Below are 17,127 nucleotides of genomic sequence, written 5' to 3'. Positions count from 1 at the left end.
CTTTATGAGGAATATTATAACGTCGTAAATGATCAAAAATAAAAAGGTAAAAGCACTGACTTCTATGTGTGCTGGGGTTTCAATTCTACTTCCTAGCACCATTTGAAATCAGTACTTTTCCTTTTAAATAATCTACATTTTCAACGTTCTCTTCTAAGATATCGACGAGATTCGTGAGAATCGCGAAGAAACCTACAATCTTCGTCATCCGTTTCATTAAAAAAAGAAGCATCGTTTTGTATCGTTATAGTGATTGTAATGTTTAAACAAATACCTACTAGATTATAAAAAAATCATTTCTTTGTATATTCTAAATTGCATTTAAAACAACGGGTAAAACGTAGAGTATTTTGTACGTTTAATTGTGCAGTGCTCTTTTTGTATGCTACGGGGATAGGTTGAACAATTTTGAGTCTCATCGAGAAAACAAACTTTTATTTAAAAGAAAAAAAAAAAAGAAGCAAGTTTGATCGAGGAGAAAAATGGTTTCTATGTTAGGCTCAAAATTTTTCAACACATCCATGTATTTTCTTTTTCTCGTTAAGAAAAATTTAATTGTATACTGTGTGCTTGTTAATGTGTGTGCACGTGTTCTTAACTATTTCTCTGTGCGTGTATATACATCTATACACACATACAGTTTACGTATATATATATATATTTTTGTGATACATACTAAGCGCGTGCGCAATATATGCAATTATTTACATAAATACACGTACAAGTCGTTCATCGACAAGTTTAATAAATATTTTCTTTTTTTCTTTTTCGTCATTCTTTCATTTTACTTTCGCACGAACGTTAACAATGAAAATAATAATAATAACTCCAACAAATGGCGCGAACTACGAAAATATTCTACTATATACACTATTATAATGATAAAAAATCATTCTCTAAAATATTTAGCGTACGGGTAAACGCATAAAACATTTCTACCCATATCCGTGTAACCAGTCAAAAGCACAAAAAGAAGTTCCATTAAGGTGGCCCAACTTTCTCGGGGAAAACGCAAGAAGGGCAACAGTGGAAGGAAGAAAAGGAATTGATGTCTCCCGCGGGAACTGATACGTGATTAGAAGAACTTCTTCCATTCACTGGCTCCTTCAACGTCGTCCATTTATCACCCAACGATTTTGCGAAGTGATCATCGACTGCAAAAGATAAGAAGAAAAAAAAAAAACAAGGAACAACGTGTGATTTGATAATCAACAACAAACAGGGGAGGGGGAGAGACGACGATAGGAAATAGAAAAATATCGTTTGAACTCACCACTTAAACCAATTTCTTTGTCAGCACCGGTGGCATGAAAAACTGCCGCGTATTTTTCTGCACCTAGGGATCTTTTAAAATGTTCGTCTATCGCAGAATCGTAAATGCTGCACGTTTTCCTGGCGTTACCGGTGTCATTTGAGGATGATGATTCGGACCTACTTATCGTATCCCAATCGTTTGTCCTTACTATAAACGAAAAAAAAGAAAAAGAAAGAAAGAAAGAAAGAAAGGAAAAAGAGAGTTAAAAGTTTCGTTCATTTCATATAACCAAACTTGATTGAATCTTGTCGGGAAAGTATCCAAAAAATTAACGTTCATAAATATCAATAATTAATTTCTATTTTTAAAATAAAAATAGTTCAATTTCTTTGTCCACATTTTTAGACATTTAATTATAAAAGTATTTGCTTGATAATATCCAATCGTATTTCTATTCATCGCGTAATCGACATCTGTATTACGCTTTAATGCGTTTCATCCAATCGAACAGAGTATACTCAGCCGAGCCATAACGTTTTCACCCTAAGGAAATACAATAAAACTTTAGAAACTCGTTACAAAGACGAAAGAGTCCAAGAGTTATTCTCCATTCGATTTAAAACGATTAACGATACAAAATTATATGAATTATTTAACGTCTCGTTGGTTTAGAATCTTATATAATAATGTGGGAAATAAAGACCTGGGGTCAATTGATTGTAATTTCTTTAACCAAAAAAAATCAATTTTTATTAATTAACAAATGATCTTAACTTAAACTCTTTTTTTGTACTCTTTACTCTGATATTACTCTTTACTCTGATGCTGCTCTTTATTCTGACGCTTCTCTTACACGATTAACTAAAATCCATTGTTTTTTCTGTATCTCGCTGCTTACCGCATACACACACATACACGCTTTCTTCTATATATTTATATTTGATTTTATTATCACTTATTTCTTCATCTACGCTAAACACACGTACACACACATACACACATACTCTCTCATTCCTTCATATTATAACAACGGAGGACAACGTTTCTTGTAGCTTTACCTATCAGAAAAACATCTTTACTTATTCTAGAAATAACTCTTCTAGAAATTCTACTAAATAGATCTAATAGAATTTTACTAGAAAAAAATCCCCACTTCGCACTATCGCGGGTAGCAACGGATTTCGTGAGATCACGTACGCTACAAAAGCATGTTTTCTTTTATTTTCTTACTTTTATTCTTAGATTCCCGCAATAATAAAAAATTTGTTGAACAAAAGTTCGTCAACTTTTCACGATGAGAAATGAAATGAAATTTGAACTGTTTTTTATTTTGTATTAAAAATAAACTGTTTTGTGTGTGCTTATTTTTTGTTTTGTTTTTGTTTTTAAATATGATTTATTAATAATAATAATTATATTTATATAAATATGATGATTTCTTACCAGGCTGCGACGTAGAAGATATGATTACACTGGGTCTGAGGTACGTCGTAGTGACGGTTTTATTCGTAGACATGTCTAGTGCTTCATTTTGAATAGGATCCATTCGACGTTCCTTACGCCGCGTACTACTTTGCCTACGATGCAAATCTATTGACTTAGGTCCACCTTCTATAAACCGAAAGAATTTCTTTATTAATATGTGTGGGATTGGGGAAAATTCATAAGTGAAGGCGCGAATAAATGTATAAAGACAAGAAACGATTATGATACGAATATTCGAGAACGATCATTATCGTATATATACGTTAATGTTTTTCTTGTAATTAAATTTAAATAAGTATTTCTAGAATAGGATAAAGACGTTTTTCATGTAAATAAATATGAATAGATGTTTCTAAAATAAGGTAAAAACGTTCTTCTTATAAGTTTACAAAGCTATTTCTAGAATAGCTATTTCAAGTTTATAAAGCTATTTCAAACGAAAGGGTAATTTAAGTTCAAATACGTCAGAAGGAAAGGGATGATAGGCGATAGGAGGAAGGGATGACGTCTATATATGCGTAACGAAAGGGCGATGAGTTATACTACAAAGTTATGCTAAGAAGTTATGATAAGAAGTTATGTTAAGAAGTTACGTTAAGAAGTTATGTTAAAAAGATACGCTAAGAAGTTAAGTTAAGAAGGTACGTAAAGAAGTAGATTGAAACCAAGAACGTTTCGTAAAGAAGTACCGCGGTAATTTAGAAGATAAAAAAAGAAACGATTGTGAGTTGTATATTTAATAGATTATAGAACACTTACCATTCTATCTAATTATATCTTTAATTAATTATATGTATAGTCTTGTATACATATATTTACTTTCAGCTTTCCTTTACTTTCTAAGGAAAGTTAATAAATATTTATTAAATAAAGTATAAAAAAATTCATTAATATGTTACATTATTTTTCATAGGAAATTTTTTAGGGAACAATAATAATAGATTGTTAAGAGTTGACTAAAGAGGGTTGCTATTTTATATTAATTCAAAAGCTTTTTAATATCTGTAAGAGAAACTGCAATTTATAAGATTCGTTCTTTTTTGTTTGGTTTAAAAACAAAAATTATTTATCGATCCTCTTTTCAATACATGAACGATTGAATTTGACTTGCGCTTGACAAATGCATGAACATGCGATCGAAAGTATTTTTAGCAAACAATAAAAAATGGAAAATCGGTATGGTTCTTTTGACCGATAAAATGTAAGTGGGGGTATGAGAAAACGAGTTTGCTTCTCAAGAGGAGACAGGAAACGGCCTAATAGCCGTGAGAGGATCGTCAAGAAAGACAAGCAAACAGGTTTACAGCCAAAGGACCAGCATTTGTGAACGGAAAAAGCTAAAAAGGAAGGAAGAAGTGTTGGATGTGAAGCTACAGTTCGCTGTCCAATTTGAACGACCACAATGTGCCAAAATATGACACTCATCGCGGCACAATTTTCTGTTAAATAATATCGAATTCTTGATATTGTGGGATTGAATTTGTGGTGTTATTCACATCGGATTAGTTTCTTAAAATCCAACTTGAAATCCTACAATATTAAATAAAAAAGTATTTCCCGTCAAAGGATTTCAAGTTTAATAATAGCGTGAGATTTAGTGAATGATAAAGATCTGTTTATTATCTGGATATCATACTACGTCGGTTATGTTAAATGTCGAGTAAAAGTATACGAATAATCGCGGTAAATCTTTCTTTTTATTGAAAGGTCTTTTTTAAAGCGATACGCGGTCTCGTAAATGCTTCCCCTGCAATTACTTGATGATTTATTCGCACGTTTCATCTAACAAAGACCGGGTCTACCACGCCAGACCGCAGAATCCGAACTTTGAAAGTACCACGTGTGTCGTGATATAAAATTGATATAGAATAAAAATACATTTCCGATGCCATCCTTGTGCATGTCTAATTGTTCTATTTTTTCTTATCTGTCGTTAAAAAAAAATAAAATAAAAAATTGATAATTTCTTAATAATCAACAAAGAGGAAGACGATAAATTGATAATCGTCTATTATTTTACTCGATAAATACAAACGTTTAGGATGAACATTGGCGGAAGTCGTGCGATTTACTTACAAAAATAAATATCTTCTTTCGAGTCAGACAGTAGTGGTTGTTTATCATTTAGCAAGACAACCCGCATGACTATATGGCTGTCGTTGGCACAGATTAATGCTTCGATAGAGCTGCGATCGATTCATCGTCTGTCTAGTGGAGTTATCCATTCTCACGACTCTCTTCTTCTTCTTCTTCTGAAAGAAAAAGAATAATCACCTTGAACGAAATATCAATGAAATAGACGAATCATAACGGACAAACGTTTATGAAATATTTCCGTATAGTCAACAAAATATAACATATTCAAAGGAAGTATACGATGATGTAGAAAGGTATATGTTAGCAGGCATTAACCTGCAAATAAGTAAAAAAAAAATTTATTACACTTTCAAACAAACGGAACACATTTATATTGTTCATAGAAAAAGAATTTCATTTTAATTAGATATTACTAAATCACGCGTAACGAATTCTTAGATGATTCGTATTCTTACGTATTCTTACGTTAAACGATATATATGCATATAAGAATAATATCAGGAATTAATCATAGTTGCATGTGTTCTCGTTGCAATACATGCATATTCATACAATACATGTATATATATATATATCTTTTCTTCAAAAGGAACACGGACAATTCTCTCTTCTGTTGTGCTACTTTTATGTGCTCACGTATAATATCGAGAATAATAAATCTAAATGATATTATTTCTCTCTTTCTCACTTTCTTCTTTTTTTCTTTCCCTGTCCCATTCTCTAGCATTAAATATCAATATTTTCCATAAACGCTTATCTCGATCAGCCCTTCATTCAATATTTCGACTACATGATTATTCTTTTTATCCCTCATTGGAAGATACGTATTGAATTCAATTCATGATTTAAATCGCACGCGCTAATACAAAGTGAAAATAATAGTAATAATAATAAAAACAAAAGATCTAAATATTAGTTCGAAAAAATAGGAAGCAAATTATCGACGAAAGAAGCAAAATTATTGTTCGTCAAAAACTAGACGCTACTTGTACGTATATATTGTGCGTGCGAGAATTTATGCATTGTTAAATCTTTCCCCTTGTTATCATCGTAATTATTATATACACACATAAGTATATAAGTATATAAATGAAATAACGTAGTCATTCATAATCGCTGGCGTTGAAGTGCGAAAACGCGCCGACGTGCGCTACGCCTAAATACAAGCAAAATTGCATTCAACAGTCGTACCACGCTATTTTGTCAGATAGCGCTACAATCGGCTGGCCGCGAATTTTTAAAATTCAAATTATCTCGCAATACATGAGTCATTGTCCAATGGATATTGAAACAAAAATTAGGTAAACAGATACATGAATGAAAATAAAAAACAAGTTTTCTTTCTTAAAAAAATGATAAGAAGAAAGAGAATCGAGGCAGGAGAGGAAAAACAAAATTATAAATAAATAAACGATTTAAATAATAGAGACGTAAGAAACACGAATAAGAGGGATATTGCGCATAAATCAACTACTAAATTGTTAGATTAAATGAGAAAAATACTAAAACTACTATTAATAAATTCTAAAATTAAATTATTCATTGAAATAATTGTCAACTGACCTTGTACCATCGTAGCAGCTCTAGATAGGACATCCAATGCACTTTCGAGGGCCGACATATTTCTTTCGATAATTTTTCACTTTTCCTTGCAGCAATCGTCGAACGAGATATGTCTTCTTTCTCCTCTAGCTTTCTTTTTTCTTCTTTTTTTATTGCTTCCGCTCTTCGCCACCCCTGTCCCCACCCCTCTGCTTTCTCTTCTCTTTCCCTTCTCAAGGAAGGCACGAAAATTGTGGCGCGCCTCTTAAAAAGAATTGCAGCTGACCTTCGCACGCTCTACCTTTTGGCAATTCGTTCTAAGCTGACCCTTAACTCCTTTGTTTGCGCAAATGGTCAATTCAGCTCTTTACTAAGAAAATAAAATAGAAAATGAAGTTTTTATTATGATTCTCTTCTCGAGAGTCGAAGATGACGCGAATAAAGTCAAACGGGGATTAAAAAACGTGACATTGTCTGTGGAATGCGGACTCTCGCCATCGAGAGAGGCCCGTCTCTTCAGATCTCCCTCCCTTCCTCCCACCCCCGCACACTCTTCGCTCCCGTCGACCCCCCGCTGGTCACACTGCTAGTACCCCCTCAGAGCCCCCACCAATCTTCCACCAATTCACCGACACCGTGTTCCTATTTCTCCTCCCCCCTGTCCCACAACCAACTCTTCCACCTTCTCCACTTCCTCAGAGTATCGACGACTCTCATCGTGATTATTGGCTTGGACACTTACGTTAGTTTACCCTTTTTCTATAATCCATCATAAATTCCTTCCTTTATAATCCTCCCCGCTCTCTTAGAAACCCCATTGAAATGTTGTTTTTGTTTTCTGTTTTTTCTATAATATTTATTTTAATATTGGTACCAAATGCCGCGCTCTTTTTTAAATTTCTTCAACTTTGGCTCATTGGCATCATATTGGAGATAATCTCCAATAATTGTAAAACACAACAAAGGAATTGTACTTTGTATTTGGTAATATAATTGTGTGTATCTTTGTAATTGTAGAAAATGTTTAAAATATTTTCTGCGAATATTATTTGTAATTTGATATTTGTCATTAAAGAAAATTGATCGAAAATGATGATATTTTTCTTAGATTCGTCGTTAAAATGCGCGTCTATTCAATTATCGCGATACACCGATCGTTGCAAACGATTATCGAACATCGCGTTCTACCTATCGCGGTAAGTAAGAATTAAAATTGCAACGATCGAATGGTAGATAATTACAATATTTATTCGAAATGCGTTGATCATCCATTAAATCGGTAAATGAATTTTGAATTTTGTTATTCGATGTCGATGATAATGAATGTAATTATTTGTTATAGGATTTAAAACAAAAAGTAATCCTCTTCACAGTTACGATGCGTTCGCGGGAATCAAAAGAGGAATGCGGTGTGGCGTGCCATAAAAAAGCAAGACACGCATTCCTTCCTCGTAAAATCGGTTTATTTAATATTATTTAAGTGATTAAAATAATGTCACTTACCCGAAAATATTTAAATGACGTTTAGATAATTAAGTATGGTAAAACCATTTAGAGGAACTAATTTTCACTTAGCGATAACACCGTGCACATGTATTTTCATTGAAAAGGATGGAAATCTAATGGTATGCGGGCGGACACACGAAGTCCAACCCGTTTGACACGAGAGGTAGACTCGCTACCCCCACCACATTACACTCAACATTACGCTGGAATGCATGGCATTCGAAATTCACTAGCGCGCTCTACTGGCAAAATTTTCAACTATATACACAATAATATGCGCCAACGCTATCCAATAAAATTTTTTAAGCAATCGTAATTTATCTAATGGTTACGTTTTTTAATATCACAGTATGAAAAATCAAATTTTTCTTATAAATACATAGACTCGTTTAAAAGATCGATCATTTGTTGATTCTTTGGGAAGACATTAGGGAAAAGATATTTTTTAACAACGTAAATGATTTTGCGATTAATTGTAAATTTTAAGACGAAAATTTAAAAAAAATAATTTTTTCTAACAGAGGAATAAATTCGTTTGAAAATTGTTGATAATGTCACAGATGGTAACAAACGAAACGAATTTGTATGCACGTACTTTAATTTTAACTGCGTTAATTTATAATTTTATGCTTATTAATAATTTAATGCTTATATTATTTGTTCCTTAATTTCATTTGTTTATTCATAAACAATACGTTTATTTATCATTCGATTGAAACAGACAATATTTATATTCACGTTATATAATATATCACAAGTATATAAAGTACATAAGTAAATTAATAAATATTTAAATGCCCTATTAATCTACTTAAATGTTCGATTAGAAAAAATATACAAATGTATAGTAAAATGTACAATAAAATTAGAATAAAAAGAAAGATATATGAGAGCAATTAATTCAAATTGACATCAATCTGAATTGTTCTTCGTCTTCGCTAGAATCATCTAGAAAACTACAAAGCTGAAAAAGATACAAAATGTTACAATCAAAATTACTTTTTATTTTTTCTTTATTATATTATTGCATCTCTTTTTACCTTATCTAAATCTGAATCTTTTAAAAGTTCTTCCAGACCGCATAATTTTTCCAAATAATTCGGTATATTGCAAGCATCGAGTATGAACTGGAAACCACGTTTTTTGTATTCCAATATCAATGGTAGGGAACACGCAGTGCAAGAAGAAAATCTATGGGTAACAGTCAAAAAGGATTCAAATGTCCAAATAGATCCTCTTATTGTATGCGGTATAGCTCCAAGTAATCCTTCTAATGTTTTATCTTTGAAATTTGAATTGACGTTGTTTTTATTTTCAGCTACCAGTGCCTTAGCTTCTAAACTATAAATTGTATAAATATTAAACTTTTATTAATACGCGTATTAGTAAAATTTATTAGAAAATATAATGAAATATCTCTAACCCTTGTGGATGTTGAGTTATCGCGACCATTAATTCTACTGCTAAGCCTGCAGCAATTTGAGACAATCCTGGACGACTTACTGTACATTGTAGATCAAGAGTTCTATCTATTTGAGACTAAAATAATATTTAGAATTATTTTTTTATAATTTACCAATTAATGGTTACATTATTTCTAAGAAATAGATTTACATTTCCCGGTTGGGTTACGTCATTGCAAAAATAACATCCAAGATCCTTTCCATCAGGATTTGGTGTGGTCATAGCGGATACAGGAATATCCGTCAAATTTCTTACGCCATGTCGTTGTACCATATAAGAATCAAAACCCAAAGCTGCGTTAATAGTTATTTTTTTCATTACTGCGCATAGTAAAGTTGGTAACCATCTAGCTTCGCGTGAATCTAATAGTAAAAATACTACATCGTTTTCAGCAATGGCGTTTTCTAACTTTTCCACAGCTTCTTTAGTTGCGTCCAACATACTTTGTCCGACTACGTGTCCAGGCATCGGAATTTGTAAGTTAATACTGTGTACATTCTATGGAATATAGGTACAAGTAACATAAGATAATACAAAAATATATTTACTAGAAATATTTAATATATATTTAAAAATGTTTACCATAGTTGGAAGAATCTTAAGCAAAGCATCTTTAGCTGCATCTACTTTGAATTTTCTTTTCACAGCATCTTCATGAGTGTAAAGACTTTGTCTTACAGTATTACTATGAGAAACTGTTGATTTATCCACAAATGTAATGTTGGTAATACCCCAACCAATGAGTACTCTGGCTACTGCACATCCTAATGTTCCAGCACCCAACAATAAACATTTGAGATTACTGATCTTCTCTAAATCCAAATTAGGTACAAGCCGCCATTTCATTAATTTTAAATTTAAATTAATTGCATTTTCTGCTAGCCTGTATATCACATATTATTATTAATATATAATAATAATTTATAGATTTTAGAATTTAAAAATAATGATATTCGTAAAACTTACTTAGTCGGATTTAAACTCTCAGATAAATCAACTATTCGAGGACCCATTTTACCATTTTCATTCTGTTCCCATCCAACTAAATGACTATTGAAAATAGATTTTTTCACCTTTTCTTGATCCGCGTACTCTCTGCATTTCAAAGTATATACAACGGCTGTTCTAAAATCATTTTTACGTAGAGATAATATTTGTATACTCTTTGTAAAAGAATGTGTGGAGCAATGCCAAAATAATAGACATAAAAGATTTCTTAATTGCCAACCGGGTTCTAAACTTTTGCATGGATCGTAGAACGCGAAATATACTTCACAATCTATCTAAAATACACATAAATAATCAGTTACTATATTTATATCTAAATTAATCCATAAGCAATGTTATTTAAAATAAGTAATATAAATCATATATTACCCCAACTGTACTTTCACACGTGTTAATATATTTGATACCTTTGCTTAAAGTATTAACTTCAATATTCTTTTTGTTGAATAGAAAAACAGAAAAAAATGGCTTTTGTTTGTAATCTAATTGTTGAAAACTTTCATACAATTTATCCAGTTGGTTTTCCGGAAAAATGTCGTTTATTGATTTTGGTATTTTTTCATGGTACATTTCTGGCAAAGACAAAGGCGTAGGATGCGCTATCCAATAATGAAACTTATAAGATTTCAAATCGGCATAAGAAAATAATAAAAATATGGAAAGTTTCCAAGGCTCAGTTAATGCTTCACCAGATATAATACCATCCATGATACATTTTCCCATAGAATCTATAAAACTCTGTGGATTAATATTTCTAAACGCTTCATAGGTATTTGTATTAACCATATAACCGTAAGATATTATTGAGTTATTAATTGAATTCGATTCAATATTCCTACAAATTAAATGATTAAAAATTAATATTATGTGCGTGAAATATAAATTTGTAATAAACTCTTGCTTACTCATTAAACGAGGTATAGTCCAATAATAAAGGATTATTATTTTCGCTGTCTGGAACATCGAGAAAATAACTTCCCCATAATTTAATATGTGATTTTTCATCCAATCGAAGTTTATCTATCTTCAATTCAGAAAATTTAGCCCAAAATGTAGAATTCGTGGATGTTCTTAATTTAGTAAATTTAACAACGTTGATTGACATCGTGACAAAATTTGTGATTTTTCTTTAACAAATTAATATATGTATAAATGTTTCTATTATCATTTGTGTACTTATAAACATAGTATATTTTATTATTTACTTACATAATATATTATACTTATACTTCTTATAAATCTTTAATAGATTAAATAGATCTTTTTTTTAACAAAATATTATTAAATTTTCATAAATAGAAAATAATCTTTACGATGAAAGTAGTATACAAATGCAAAATTGTTGTTGTTTTATATTTTTGTCTTTTATATATAATTTTTGCTTTAATAAAAACGAATAACTGCGCATATTAATACACTTTGTTAATACGGATGTACAAAACTATCGACAAATATTATTTTATTAACACTTTCACATCATCGATTTATAAAATAGATTACAAACTTAACCTAACATGTGATACAAACACAAAGTTGTTATTGTTTGAAAATTTATCAGTGAATTAGTACCAACTTGAAAATTTTCCATATAAATCATTTTACGTAAATGAATTTGACGGATAAAATAAAGTATATTTAATGCGAGTAATAAAAGATGATTATTATTATTCACTTTTATGTATGATTCATACTATATATATTGTTGATCGATTATATACATACTATATATAAGCATGGAAAATAACAAAAGCATCCTATATATTTAATAATAAGGAAGTAAGCTTTATAAACAAAATTGACATTTATACTATCCGCGTTATCTATTACAATATATCACACTAAAGAAAACCAAAGAATACAGAGGTACATAGAAGCTCACAAAACCACTTTTTTTCTAACGAGATTAATCTTAGTTACTAACCTGACCACCAGTGGGTGATAGTAGGTACTTAACGTGATGACAGTATAATACTATTAAAGAATACTATATTCTTTGATAGTATTATATTATTTGATAATATTCTTTTATAGTAATATACCATCATCGCATTAAGTACCTACTATCATCTACTGGTGGTCAGGTTAGTAACTAAGATTAATCTCGTTAGAAAAAAATAGGCTTGTGAGATTCTATGAACTTCTGTATTCTTTGGTGAGACACACAAGTCTATCGTACTTCGAGTTTTTATTTGCATTCTATTGGACAAGATATACGTCAATGGTATAGTGAAATAATGGCTGGATCTGCGTTAAGACGATTAATGGCAGAGTATAAGCGTAAGAAAGTCATTGTTTTCTTGTTTGAATCGTATTGTCTTGCTTTATACAAAATATTTCTTAGATATTTATAATATTCTACATAAGACATAAAAATCAATGATATCGTTGAAATACCTTTCCAGAGTTAACCTTAAATCCACCAGAAGGTATAATTGCTGGCCCACTGAGCGAAGAAAATTTTTTTGAATGGGAAGCATTGATTACGTACGTATTTACATTTGCAAATATTATTTAATACTTTTAAAATATTCTGTTACTCATTTAACAAATTAAAGATATATTTTAAATAATATTAAGTATATTTGCAGAGGACCAGAGGGAACATGCTTCGAAGGTGGCGTATTTCCTGCTAAATTAATATTTCCATCTGATTATCCTCTCAGTCCACCAAAAATGCAATTCACTTGTGAAATATTTCACCCTAATAGTAAATGTCTTTTCATATTGAATATAAATTTGTTTTTTAAATTGGCGTGCACAATTATTATTATGAATATTTTATTTACTTACAGTTTATGCGGATGGAAGAGTATGCATAAGTATCTTACATGCTCCCGGCGACGATCCAATGGGATACGAGAGTAGCGCAGAAAGATGGAGTCCAGTTCAAAGCGTAGAGAAAATACTGTTAAGCGTAGTGAGTATGCTTGCTGAACCCAATGATGAAAGCGGAGCAAATGTTGATGCTGCCAAAATGTGGAGAGAAGATAGATCAGAGTTTGAGAGAATCGCGCAAAAACTTGTTAGAAAAACTCTTGGAATTCCATCTTAATACAACATTGTTTATATTGTTATGCTAATTTTTATTCTAAAGTTAATGCCGAAGAAAAGTGGCTTATATCTACTTTTATTGTTTTCTGTGTAAATTCATACAGTAATATTTATTTTACCGGATCATTGCCTATTTCTATCTTCTGTATATAGCGGTATGAAAATTATTTTAGGAAGAGATAATTAATCTAGAAGAGAGGTTTTTATTAATAGAAGTATAATTATTGATATTCTCTACTTAATGATTATTATTATGTCTATTCATTAGACATTAAATATTATTTCATGAATGTGAAGCTTTCCAATTGAATATAATTACTTTTATAATTTATAATATTATTACAAATTTTATAACCATATCTAAAGAAAGACATACATTTTTATGTGTTTAATGTAACTATTATTATTTATCTGTTATATAAAGTATAAACGACGTTATAATTTTGAAAATCATATTTTATTTTTTCATCGTGATGACATTATGGTACAAATGTGAGATAATGAAATACATACCATTTTTTGTTTTTTTTTTATGTTTAAAGTGCGTTTTTGTTTATAATGTTAAAAAAAGACAAATTATACATGTTAATAGCTGTAAGATTGAAAAATTATTCTTTTCAATATTGACACAGAATTTATGCAGTACGTATAGAGATTTTTCATAATCCTTATTTTATCAAAGCAGGATTCCTTTAATAACATACTTCAATTACAACATAATATATTATAATTCCATCAAATTATCATCGTACTATTTTTCTTGCGATTATTGTGTCGAATTTGTTGTCACAATTTTTAAAATATTTGTTTATAAAATATTATACATTTAGTCAAAACGATCTAAATAAATGAAAAATAAAAATAAATGAAAGAATACAATAATATGAAAAATAATAAGATACCCCGTTATATTATATTAATAAAAATATTCTACTTTACAGTTTGAGAAATTTTATGGTAACTTATTTGTGTAACTTAAGTTATTTGATTGCCAATGTTGCTATTATTTCTTATACAGTAATAATAATAAATAATAATAATTATAATGTAATAATAATAATAAAAATCATATATAATAATATATGTATATAATATACACATATAATTTATATTTAATGTATTACTTTTACCTAACAAATTTAACACTCCATTCGTAAAAAGGCGATTATTATGCATTTCACCCTGACAACAATCGAACTTGATGACAAAATATATATATTAGACTAGAGAAGCCCACATTTATATTCATATATTGTATAGTCCAATCTAATGATACTTTAAGACATAATTAAAAATAATTACTCTTATTGAGATAATGACCAGACTAATATTTTTATAAATTTATTTAATTTCTTTCTGTTTTTCTTTTTTTTTGCACAAGCTACGATTATTTTTACTTTTTTTTGGATTGTGTTTACAAAATAATTGAAAATAAATATAAGTTTGTGCATAGATATTTATTAAGAAACAATACTGAAATCCAACTTAAAATGCGATATTTATGACTAGCATTTGTTGATTACACGTAACAGACGATTATCAATGTTATCAGTTCTCTAGTCAAAGTACAACATGCATTTAAAACATTAGTTTTATCTTTTATTAATTACATCGTGCTAGACAAGTCACTATTACTATTAGGAATTTTTTTTATATTATTGATCATATAACGCAAATAAATAAAAAATTAATTTGCATAAGTTGAGAACGAATCTATTTTTGTTTATACAATGGGTAATCGGTTAACAAACATAATTCGCTCAAAGACGATGTTCGTTGACCGATCATTCATAGTATTTAACTTTACAAATTTGTAACATATTTTGTGAGCTTTCTTTTTAAAATAATTTATAAATATTTAATAAGACACGTGTGTAATACAACTTTTGAATGATTTTCTAATTTACGTACTTCGTTCTTCTAGTAGTAAATAAAAAGTTCTATTCTCTTTGAATTTATAAATAAATAAAATATTCCAAATGATAGTAACTTAGTGACTCACCTTGCATGTATTAAATAAATTCTTTTAGATGTAGATTATGTTTCATCACATTATTGCTTTCCACTTTATACGTTAATGTTATGTATGCGTTCTTATTATACATTGTGTTATTAAAGCACGATTTATTCTTATAATTATAGAGAGACGAACTGTAAAATATATATAATTACAAATTTTCACTTCCTCCATTAAAATAAATAATAAGTAAGTTCCATATCTTACTTTTTTTTTTATAGAAATTCTTAATTATTTCCAATATATATACGATAATCTAATTAATGCACCATATGAAATTATACACGACCGTCAAGAAATACATTCAAAAATATATTGCGAACTTAAGAACTTAACAAAATTAAAACTTCTTTTCATTTAATTCGTTTTATCATTTTTGTAATTGTATTATATTAAATTAATCAAATGTTGTACTTTGAGTACAGTTACTAACTTTGGTTTTCTCAAGAATCAATTTTCATTCTATACCAAGCAATTATAACGATACAATGAATATTCTTTTTGCAAAAATTTATTCATTTGAGCATATACATTGGGCATATATGCTCAATGAAGCGAGCAAATAACAAATATGCAATAAAAAACAGTTAAATTCATAACATGATTTTATAAATAACAACTTGTAATTATTATAATTTATAATGTATGATTTTTTTGCGTTTAAAAGAAAATTTATTTATATCAAGAACTACATTTAATGTGCTTTATAAATTTGATAAATAATCTATGCAACGCAATCGTAAATTAGTTTCATTATTTTCTACTACAATATTATTAACGTAACTATAGATATTTATATATTTATATATGTACAACGTAAAAAAAAAAATTAAACATAAAAAATTCACTGCTTGGCATAGAATGCTACATATTACGTAACGAATTATAAAGGATTACTATTAAATAAAATAATGACATTATTTAATAAGACTAAGATTTCGTAGAAGAACAAATATATGTGCAACATATATCAATGTCAATTACAGTCACTATAAAATGTTACTAATTTTCACTCTAATGCACCTCCCTTGATGGCCGAGGTACTCAAGTGCCTGTAACCATTATTAACTATACGTACATGCTTCTCATATTTGTTAGAATTAGACCTCTTTCAGATAATCTTATTAATATGCATCATATTGGAAAATCTACCACACGAATACTGGATATAAAATCGATGTGCTACTCTAAAGTTCATGAGATGCAAACAAAATTTCTGAGCAATATGTATGTGTATAGCCTTGCTTGCTTGCTGCTCTCTTTGATTACAAATCTGGACATGTAATTCGCGATTTCATTTATGATCAATTTAATCTAGATCTTATAGAAGTGAATAAATTAAATTAATGTATTTAGTATGATATATACATCGTCATACTAAACAACAGATGCAACGAAACAACAACACATGATATTAGCATATTCGTTTAACATCGAGTGTACATTTTGTATAAAAACGTTTTTTTTATTTTTTTTTTTGAAAAATCTATTATTACTACTCATATTTCTGTGTAAATTCTATGTAACATCAAGGAATAAAAATTTTCTCCTTTTCAAAGGGGGTTTATAACAATCACAACTTATGTTATTACATAACAAGAGGAAAGTTTGATTTACAGAGTTCGCCTTTTTTCGGAAATGAATGTAAGACATTGAACACAAAATATTATAAAAGTTTTATAAAAGTTCATTTATTCAATTA

General features: G+C 29.4%; 3 protein-coding genes across 5 annotated transcripts; 1 reads left to right on the top strand and 2 right to left on the bottom strand.

The window, feature by feature from the left end:
- Positions 1-539: 539 nt before the first annotated feature.
- LOC122520679 lies at positions 540-8,092 on the bottom strand. The gene is made up of 5 exons (XM_043640884.1): positions 7,883-8,092; positions 6,401-6,749; positions 2,699-2,866; positions 1,274-1,462; positions 540-1,154 (listed from the first exon to the last, which is right to left on the bottom strand). The coding sequence occupies exons 2-5, from the start codon at positions 6,456-6,458 to the stop codon at positions 982-984; spliced, it is 588 nt and encodes a 195-aa protein (XP_043496819.1). The 5' UTR covers positions 6,459-6,749; positions 7,883-8,092; the 3' UTR covers positions 540-981.
- A 449-nt stretch (positions 8,093-8,541) lies between these two features.
- LOC122520678 (ubiquitin-like modifier-activating enzyme atg7) lies at positions 8,542-11,606 on the bottom strand. Its single transcript, XM_043640883.1, has 9 exons — positions 11,567-11,606; positions 11,263-11,484; positions 10,727-11,192; positions 10,316-10,632; positions 9,932-10,232; positions 9,500-9,847; positions 9,309-9,424; positions 8,926-9,226; positions 8,542-8,849 (listed from the first exon to the last, which is right to left on the bottom strand). Exons 2-9 carry the CDS (start codon positions 11,460-11,462, stop codon positions 8,787-8,789), a joined length of 2,112 nt encoding a protein of 703 aa, XP_043496818.1. The 5' UTR covers positions 11,463-11,484; positions 11,567-11,606; the 3' UTR covers positions 8,542-8,786.
- A 735-nt stretch (positions 11,607-12,341) lies between these two features.
- Positions 12,342-13,434, top strand: LOC122520677 (ubiquitin-conjugating enzyme E2 G2). 3 transcript variants are annotated; one of them, XM_043640882.1, is made up of 4 exons: positions 12,342-12,438; positions 12,760-12,841; positions 12,935-13,064; positions 13,150-13,434. In XM_043640882.1, the coding sequence occupies exons 2-4, from the start codon at positions 12,824-12,826 to the stop codon at positions 13,407-13,409; spliced, it is 408 nt and encodes a 135-aa protein (XP_043496817.1). In that variant the 5' UTR covers positions 12,342-12,438; positions 12,760-12,823; the 3' UTR covers positions 13,410-13,434. The 3 variants fall into 3 exon arrangements, with proteins under 3 accessions (XP_043496817.1, XP_043496816.1, XP_043496815.1); XM_043640881.1 differs by lacking the exon at positions 12,342-12,438 and adding an exon at positions 12,449-12,634; XM_043640880.1 differs by lacking the exon at positions 12,342-12,438 and adding an exon at positions 12,452-12,634 and having other exon boundaries at positions 12,946-13,064.
- The last annotated feature ends 3,693 nt before the right edge of the window (positions 13,435-17,127 follow it).

Source organism: Polistes fuscatus, unplaced genomic scaffold (genome assembly GCF_010416935.1).
Source record: "Polistes fuscatus isolate 324 unplaced genomic scaffold, CU_Pfus_HIC Scaffold4, whole genome shotgun sequence".
Taxonomy (NCBI): Eukaryota; Metazoa; Arthropoda; class Insecta; order Hymenoptera; family Vespidae; genus Polistes; species Polistes fuscatus.
The sequence above is the reverse complement of the archived record's forward strand: the minus strand, read 5'-3'. Positions and strand labels throughout refer to the sequence as shown.

What these genes read in the sequence shown, in the direction of transcription:
- LOC122520677 (XM_043640880.1), top strand. Translation starts at nt 12,592, where the DNA reads ATGGCTGGATCTGCGTTAAGACGATTAATGGCAGAGTATAAGC. An exon ending in ATTAATGGCAGAGTATAAGC is followed by an intron (nt 12,635 to 12,759) that starts GTAAGAAAGTCA and finishes ATACCTTTCCAG; the next exon opens with AGTTAACCTTAAATCCACCA. An exon ending in GAATGGGAAGCATTGATTAC is followed by an intron (nt 12,842 to 12,945) that starts GTACGTATTTAC and finishes GTATATTTGCAG; the next exon opens with AGGACCAGAGGGAACATGCT.
- LOC122520678 (XM_043640883.1), bottom strand. Translation starts at nt 11,462, where the DNA reads ATGTCAATCAACGTTGTTAAATTTACTAAATTAAGAACATCCACGAAT. An exon ending in ACGTAACCCAACCGGGAAAT is followed by an intron (nt 9,425 to 9,499) that starts GTAAATCTATTT and finishes ATATTATTTTAG; the next exon opens with TCTCAAATAGATAGAACTCT. An exon ending in ATAACTCAACATCCACAAGG is followed by an intron (nt 9,227 to 9,308) that starts GTTAGAGATATT and finishes TACAATTTATAG; the next exon opens with TTTAGAAGCTAAGGCACTGG.
- LOC122520679 (XM_043640884.1), bottom strand. Translation starts at nt 6,458, where the DNA reads ATGTCGGCCCTCGAAAGTGCATTGGATGTCCTATCTAGAGCTGCTACG. An exon ending in ATCTTCTACGTCGCAGCCTG is followed by an intron (nt 1,463 to 2,698) that starts GTAAGAAATCAT and finishes TTTCGTTTATAG; the next exon opens with TAAGGACAAACGATTGGGAT. An exon ending in CAAAGAAATTGGTTTAAGTG is followed by an intron (nt 1,155 to 1,273) that starts GTGAGTTCAAAC and finishes TATCTTTTGCAG; the next exon opens with TCGATGATCACTTCGCAAAA.